A 9,086-nucleotide genomic window follows, 5' to 3' on the forward strand; every position below is an offset into this window, starting at 1 on the left:
AACTCAGAATACCACCTTAGAAAAAGAGGTTATTTATACAAATAAGTTAACAAGACACCTGAATATACTTTGTGGGATTTTATTTACGTCAAGTTCTTAGTACACGGCAACAATTCCAAATACAATTAAAAAATTAAAAAGTGATGTTCCTCCGCTCATCTGGAGGTGTTTAATGGCACACAAGGAACATTACTGGCAACAGACTGCTCCCTCAAGTTCCCCTGGATGGTTTTTACTCAACTCCTAATACCACCAACTCTCCCTCTGGAAGCTAAAAGTACAACTGGCCAGATCACAAATTGTTTACATTCTGTTTTGTAAGCCATTTTAAGAAATATGGTGCATGGACACAAAATATGATAAAAACTGCTTTTCCATAGAACTCTTAACTTGCAAAAGAGGTTTCATTTTAATGTGAAAATAAGCTTTTTTTGTTGGTTTTTTTTTTTTGGGTTTTTTGTTTTTTGTTTTTTTTTTTAACAAAAAAACCTTGATATTCAGCAAGGATCGTTTATACACAGCTAGGCCCTGTCGTTTTGTAATTTTTTTTTTTAGACTTACGAGAGTCTCAATAAAACAGGAACAAAGGTCAGCACAAAGTAAACTTAAAGGTAATGAGCTCGATGCCTCCATTTAATCACTTTTATAAGGCTCTCTCCAATAAGGCTGCTGTGCCGTGCTCCTGCCAGTGTTGAATTAATATGACATTTTTACTGCACACACCTTATGGGAAAAGTGTTTACACTGAGTGTAGTTTTAGGAGGGATAAATGAAGAGTATTTCCACGAATTAAGGTTGTGCTTAGTACACGCCTTTACACAACTCTGATGGTATTTACCAAAACATGGCATGTCTTTTCAAGTATATTCCTGAAAACATCAAATAGAACTCTTTTAAAGAAAAATATAGCACATTTAGTTAAGACAGTTGTGGTGCAGTGGAAAACAGTACTGAGCACTGAGTAAGAATTCTTAACTAGCTGTTCCTATGAAGAAGAAAACTCACCTCATCAGTCTAATGAGACAACCAGAAATTTAAAAATCTGATCTAGCTCAAATTCAGTGATTCTAGATCATATGGGGGAAACTGTCACCTTAACACCAATCAGGAGTTCCTGGCCAAAAAGACCAGAAGTGAACAGATCCCATTCTTTTCAAAGGCTTGTCAGTCACCTGCGAATTCCTCCAAAAATACCTTTTTCAAAGGCAAAGGTGACCTTCAGGACATGTCATGCTCTCTCCACAAAGGAGAAAAGAAAAGGTAGTAAAAGATAAAAACAGTTCTTAATGCAGAAATGTCACCTACTAAAAGAAAATGAACATAAGATAAAAGCAAACTACCATCATTTTGATGCCTCCCTCCCAAAGAAAAATCTTTAGTTATCTTTATCTTCAACATAAACTGCCAAGGAGCGCAGATACAGTCCAGACATCATGGTAAAGATGCATAAAATATTCTCTAGCCGGATAATGAACACCAGCAGTAGGAAAAAGGGGATGAAAATGTCTCACACCCAGTAACATTTAGGAACATAGCTAAATTAGCAGGCCATTGTCAACTCTAAAATGGGAACAGCAGGCGCCTCTGAGGGAGATTGAAAGGAAGTAGCTAAATGATGGAAAATATTAAACAAGATACCTTAGAAGATTCATATTTATTCCAAACGGCAGGCTGAATCAGATTTTGACACGTTGGCACTATTTCTGTTTCTGATTTACTGCCTTGGCCATAAGGTCAAAGGCAACAAAGTGTATTTTCATTAATATCCCCATGGACTTTCGAGTATTAATATGACAAAATAAAAAGACAACTTTTTTTTTTTTTTTAAGGGGATTGGACACACAAACTTCAGGAGAGAAGATTCCCCTCTCCCATTAGATTCCCTCTATCCTGATAAAATGGTTGCTTTATTGGTCAGATTTTAGACTTGGATTGTATATTAATAGTACACAGCATGTAAGATTTTCTGCATTCATTTAAAATTCCTAATACCATCTTTTAATTTATTAAAAAAAGAGGGAAACTTACAATAAAACAAAAACTACTACCCTCACAGACGATTAATAGCATGCAATCTATGAAATACTACATACATCAAAAGTCTCCAATTACTGTGCACCTGGCCCATCACACAGTATCCTTCCAAGACAATCTATAGAATTCAAAACTGTACAAAAATTTTAAAATATGCAGAAAACCCAAAAGGTATTGTTTGTAAAACAAAGATCACACACACATTAGTACTAAATAGGGAAAAAAAATCAGCAGACCCATGGACTCCCCCTGCTCCCAACCGCAGGTCTTCAGTATAAAGGACTTCGTCAGTGTCTTCTGCACTCCCCCCATCCAGCAGGGGTCCAACAGACCAGCTGCATTCCTGCTGACTGCCACCAACTCTGTTTTTTGCATAGTTGTCTTCTCTGCTTCTGTAGTGGTGAGCTGTGGGAACTTTCTTTTTTTTTTTTTTTGGATGGAGTCTCGCTCTGTCACCAGGCTGGAGTGCAGTGGCACAATCTTGGCTCACTGCAACCTCTGTCTCCCGGGTTCAAGCGATTCTCCTACCTCAGCCACCTGGGACTACAGGTGTGCACCACCACACCCAGCTAATTTTTGTATTTTTAGTAGAGACAGAGTTTCCCCATGTTGGCTAGGATGGTCTCGATTTATTGACCTCATGATCCACCCGCCTCAGCCTCCCAAAGTGCTAGGATTACAGGCGTGAGCCACCACGCCCAGCCTGTGGGAACTATTTGTTGGATTTCAAAACACCCTCTGCCTCATTAATCCACTAAGCTTTCTCAGCAAAAAGCTGTTTAAATAAATAATGGGAACATCTAATTTCAAAACAGTTTTTCTAATTATAGACCAGTACACTAAGAAGAGCTTAACTTATCTAAGTATAGTCTAGTTTGGGTCCAAAATGGAGCTAAGGGCTCAGAGGACATTCAGGGCCATTACACTGCAGGAAAACAAGGAATAAGGGATGTAGAAATGACCTAAGAAAAGCATGAAGTGGAATGTATACTGGAGGCAAGTTAATGAAAGCTAATGAATACAAAGTGCTGGGAAAAATCTAAAAGCAAAATAGCTATTTTAACTTGCAATGCGTTAAAAACTTTAAAACCAAAAAGTCTTGATAAGGAGAGTGTTAGCGGGGTCTCAGTTAAAGGCTGATGATTTTTTATGCTCAGATAACATTTATAAGTGGAATATTACCTTCTGCCTCCTACACTATTTGAATTTCCTCACACTACACTTGTTCATTTTTCAATCAAGTTACTCTTTCTGAATTTGTTCAAGACCTCATTTGAAATATATCCAGCTATTGCTTTTCCCCTTTCACCTAGCACAGGGCAGTTACCTGGCAAAGCTCTATTCTGGCCAAGTCACTGGGACTGAGTAGAACCCATGTCACGAGCTCTGGACCTGAACAGGAGCTGGCCCACCGTCACAGAGACCACCTATAGAGACAAGCCCTCCTGGATTTTTTTCAATATTTCTTATACTGACTACAGTAGTGATTAAAGCCATGTGCCCTATAGACTCCATTGAATTTGAAGCTGTATTTATTGTATAGATGGGGGAAATGTATTTTACTCTGTCAAAGTTATATTAATTTTTAGCAATGTGATTAGATACGTATTTCGGCCTATTAATCTTACTCATTATATTCTTAGTCTGAGATGGGTTTGAATTCTGACTAACAGCAGCTACTTAAGAGTCCAATCATACAAAATCAGGAGAGAATTACCTTTTCTACAGCTAAGCGAGTCAATGATACAGCAGCAACTAATACTGGCCATTAGTAACATCCAGAGAGCACACTAGCAAACCTTTTACTCCCAGTGACTGTCAAGAGACTTGAAAATAACTACTATTCTCTTCCAAAGTAGAATAGCGTTTTTCTAAATAGTGAAAGAAATGATAGTCAGTTGGTCTGAACTCCAAGATCCTACTCCTCAAAACAACACCGAAGGCAGGGGTTCAGGATGCCTGCTAAGAGCATTTCCACAGTTCAAGTCTCTTCAGAACCTTAGGGACCTTCATGTCTAGCTTCACATACCCATCTCCACACATGAACCAGAATACCACACTTCACATCTGGGTACACTGGCCATTAGCAACAATACAGTCTCATGCAGCAGCACATTAAAATCAAACGGGTGGCAATCATTCACTACCCTCAGAGTGCTGGGAGACTTTCACATTTCATCATCCTCATAATCCACAAACTGAGAAACATGAAGGGATGCAAGTGAGTTCAGCATTCACTCATCTGGTGCACTCAAGTGCTGAGAGAATGCAGAATTTACAGTGTTACAGAGGAAAAAGCCATCTGAAATAATTGTAAAAATGGTTAAGTGTGGTATTTAAATATTGGTTCCCTCCTCTTCATGCAAGTGGAAGAAAAGGAGGAGCTAGGGTACCCACTGGGCCATGAGGTTAACCCCTTAGCACAGGCAATGAAGAACATCCAATGCCACAAATTCTGCAGGAGGAGAAATCCCAAGGGTATACAGCATTCCTGAGAAAGATCCCAGATTTTTCTGAATCAGTCTTAATCTGATTTTGTTTTGGCTACACAGTTATATTGTTATACCTTTGACATATACAAAAATGGTTATTTTATTTCAATCCAGACAGCTCAGCATTGTACAAATGACAGCAGAAAGATCCGTTTGTTCAGACTCAGCTTGCTTTTTTTGTTTTTAATACTGGGGGATAAACCAAAAGAAAGTGTAATTTTTATCATTTGTATCCTTCATTCTACTTTACTGGAGTGGAATCCCCAGGGCCTTCAGATAATCTGGGAAGACCTGACTATTTCTGTGAGGCAAGCACAGCCCTGCCGAGCTTTACTCAGAATAATGCATGATAGACTCAACATAATTCCCAGGAAAAAGCCCAGTCACTCCATTCATAACTCCCTCATACCAACCATCGTCATTCTTCTTGATGACATAAATAATGGCTCCTTCCTGAAAGGACAGCTCATCTTCCTTGTCTTTTGTATAGTCATAAATTGCCACAACTAGGAGGGAAGAAAACAAAATAGGATGTGAAAGAGAGTAATAGTCCTAGAAAGACAGAACCAAGCCGATGAATATCTATCCTTTCCCAAATCCTGCAGCACTCAAACATGGTGACTTTCTAAACACCAACCAAAATGTACATATTATTTTTCTAAGTAATACCCAGTCATATACAATGAAATTCCATTTTCTAGGGATATTAGGCTCTAAATTGAGTACAAATGGGGGAAAAGCACATTTAATTGAATGTGCTTTTGATTACCTTTCAAGAGCCTACAGGGAAGTACCTCAATGAAGAGGTACACAATCTTAGAATCAAGAAAGATGGCTGTTTCTTCATTTGAGTTTGTGTTGAGATACCATATTTTGTTTTGTTTTGTTTTAAAAAAGTTTTCTTTACCTTAGAAGTATACTAGGGCAATGAGATACACTATGAGAGGCAAGTGAGAAACCAGACAGACTAATGGAGCAGCAGATTTCTGTCTCCTCTATCACTCTCTCTGGAGCCTATGTCTCTTCACTAAGTAGAATGGTGGTTGAATTAAATGTCTGAGTTGAGTTAAACGTATGAATGATGGGAGTCCACTACATATATTCTTTCAAACCATATGCTGCATTATGTCACCAATTTAATATAACCATAACAACAGTCTAAGAGTGCCAAGAAAATCAGATACCTATAAGCTCTCCTGTGATTTTTCACTGCTTAAATCACTTGGTAACTTGGCTCTTTCGGCCATTATCTCAGTGGTTATTTCAACTGTTATCTTACTTCAACCAGATAATCTCTGGTTCCCAAGTATTGTATCAACTTCAACAGTTTAGTTATATTGGGCTGCCCTGTAACTTGCTCAAATCCACTTGAAGAGTTATCCTTTGCTCCAACCTCTTCATCTCCTGTACCTTTTTTATACCACTCAATGAAATCTCCACCTATCCACTGTTCCCAGACAAATACACCGTCTTTGTTAGTTTCTCATGCAACCTTGTGCCTCACATAAATAAATGAGAAACAAATTACAACAGGGACTTCTGATATAATGTAATGTGCCCTAAAGAAAATTCATTTCTGGCCTGCTTTAATAAAAATTAAATAGCTTCCTTAAATTGTGAATATTTTCCATTGTAGTGATATTGTAGGAACACCAGAATTTTTTTTTTTTTTTTTTTTGAGACAGTCTCACTCTTATCACCTAGGCTGGAGTGCAGTGGTGCGATCTTGGCTCCCTGCAATCTCCGCATCCCAGGTTCAAGCCATTCTCCTGCCTCAGCCTCCCAAGTAGCTGGGACTACAGGTGCCCACCACCATGCCCAGCTAACTTTTTTTTTTTTTTAGCAGAGACAGAGTTTTGCCATGTTGGCCAAGCTGGTCTTGAACTCCTGACCTCAGGTGATCCACTTGCCTCAGCCTCCCAAAGTGCTGGGATTACAGGCGTGAGCCACCTGCACCCGGCCAGAAAATACTTTAGAGGATCCTTGCTATGAAGAGATCAGTGTGCATTTCTCAATATATAACCAAATGCCTGAACACAATCAAATGTAGTTAAATGGCATACAAGTTTAAATATAAGAAAATATGAAAAAAACCCAGAAAATACAATTTAGAATATTTAGTATTTCTAGTCAACCTAATATTTTCTAGTGTTTTTTTTAAGGAAAGACAACATTTCTGATGCTTCAAGAAATGCAAATCCAGCCAGGCGCGGTGGCTCACAACTGTAATCCCAGTACTTCAGGAGGCTGAGGCGGGTGGATCACAAGGTCAGGAGATCGAGACCATCCTGGCTAACACGGTGAAACCCTGTCTCTACTAAAAACACAAAAAAATTAGCTGGGCGTGTTGGCGGGCACCTGTAATCCCAGCTACTCGGGAGGCTGGGGCTGGAGAATGGTGTGAACCTGGGAGGCGGAGCTTGCAGTGAGCCCAGATCATGCCACTGCACTCCAGCCTGGGCAATAGAGCAAGACTCCATCTCAGAAAAAAAAAAAAAAAAGAAAGAAAGAAATGCAAACCCTTGGCCGGGCACGATGGCTCATGCCTGTAATCCCAACACTTTAGGAGGCCAAGGCAGGAGGATTGCTCAGAAGTTCGAGACCAGCCTGGCCAACATGGTGAAACCCATCTCTACTAAAAATACAAAAATTAGCCGAGCGTGGTGGTGGGCGCCTGTAATCTCAGCTACTCGGGAGGCTGAGGCAGGAGAACTGCTTGAGTGAGCTGAGATCACACCACTTCCCTCTAGCCTTGGTGACAGAGCGAGGCACTTGTCTCAAAAAAGAAAAATAAGAGAAAGAAAAAGACATGCAAACCCATGAAAAGTAATGCAGAACAGAATATGAAGCCTGTTGTAACAGATGCTTTGAAGTGGAAAGTTAGTAAGCTCTATGTACATTCATTTTCTTCTTCAAAATGTAGAAATTGCCAGCCTGAGCAACATGGCAAAACCCCATCTCTACAAAAAAAAAAAAAAAAAAAAGCCTGGCATGGTAGCACGTGCCTGTGGTCCCAGCTACTTGGGAGAATCACCTGAGCTCACCAAAGTTGAGGCCGAAATAAGCCGTGATTGTCCCACTGCACTCTAGCCTGGGTAACAGAGTGAGACTCTGTCTCAAAACAAATCAAAAGTAGAAACTGGATTAGACAGAATTTACACTAAACCTGATTCCAGAGACTCTGTTTATAGTGGTATAAAGCTGAGAGTTTTAACAACTGTTCAGTTTTTTCTTTTGCCAAAATTTGTATTCACTATTTTAAAATTAACTTTTTCAAAAATCAGAAATATGCTAAGAATATTCATTTTCTGGCTGGGCACTGTGGCTCACACCTATAATCCCAGAACTTTGGGAGGCCGAGGCAGGAGAATCACTTGAGGCCATAAGTTCAAGACTAGCCTGGGAAACATAGCAAAACCCGGTCCCTAAAAAAATTAAAAACAATAAATTAGCCAGGCATGGTGGTACATGTCTGTGGTCCCAGCTACTTGGGAGGCTGAGGCGGGAGGACTGCTTGAGCCCAGGAGGTTGAGGTTGCAGTGAGCAGTGAACGTACCACTGCACTCCAGCCCAGGTGACACAACAAGACCCTGTCTCTAAAAAACATAAGTAATGTTTAAACGAATATTCATTTTCACTCCAGGGAAAGATATATACCAGTAGTTTACTTCACCTAATTCTTTACCGTAAAGCTATTCATCAAAAAGGAAAATACACTTGATTGAGTGCAACAAACTTTTATCAAAGTAACTTCAGAGCGGTGTAATAAAGTATCTTCTCTGTTTTCACCAATATTCAAAATGCTGATGTTGAGAAATGTAAAATCTGTCTAGATTTTATTTAGTCTGGAAAATTGGTTTTCGCAATAGTGAAGAAAGTCATTTTTTGCAATTATGCATGTATATCACATGTAGTGTCAAAATCACATGGGGAACTGATAAATCACATGTAAGAAAAAACTTAAAATGCTAAACATCTGGTTTTTGTGCAGTTATGATTGAAACAGAAAAGGACTTACACTGTTTTACTAAATGTTTCTGCTAAAGTAAAAATAAATTCTACATTTCAAAGTACGTTGTTCATATTTAGCATTTCAATTGAAGACATTCTAGAATATTTTATGAAGGTCTGTAAAACTGAACAAAACTTCTTAAATGTTTCTCTTTTTAATTTTAATCCTATAATTTTATACGAAGTATGCTGCAGAGTTAAAGATAAGCAAAGAATAATGGTACCATACCATTAGAAAAGGACCCAGACTGGGCTGGGCATGGTGCCTCATGCCTCCAGCACTTTGGGAGGCCGAGGCAGGCGGATCACAAGGTCAGGTTCGAGACCAGCCTGGCCAATATGGTGAAACCCCACCTCTACTAAAAATGCAAAAATTATCAGGCGTGGTGGCGGGCGCCTGTAGTCCCAGCTACTCAGGAGGCTGAGGCAGGAGAATGGCGTGAACCCAGGAGGCGGAGCTTGCAGTGAGCGGAGATCGCTCCACTGCACTCCAGCCTAGGTGACAGAGCGAGACTCCATCTAAAAAAAAAAAAAAAAAAAAAAAAAGAG

At 39.5% G+C, this 9,086-nt stretch overlaps 1 protein-coding gene across 1 annotated transcript in view; it reads right to left on the minus strand.

The window, feature by feature from the left end:
* Positions 1-63: 63 nt before the first annotated feature.
* Positions 64-9,086, minus strand: part of ABI2 (abl-interactor 2) — a 70,336-nt gene continuing 61,313 nt past the window's right edge. Inside the window, 1 exon segment of the mRNA XM_011992487.1 lies at positions 64-5,032. Coding sequence (XP_011847877.1) covers positions 4,857-5,032 — 176 coding nt within the window. The 3' untranslated portion in view covers positions 64-4,856.

Source organism: Mandrillus leucophaeus, unplaced genomic scaffold, assembly GCF_000951045.1.
Source record: "Mandrillus leucophaeus isolate KB7577 unplaced genomic scaffold, Mleu.le_1.0 Scaffold411, whole genome shotgun sequence".
NCBI classification, from domain to species: Eukaryota; Metazoa; Chordata; class Mammalia; order Primates; family Cercopithecidae; genus Mandrillus; species Mandrillus leucophaeus.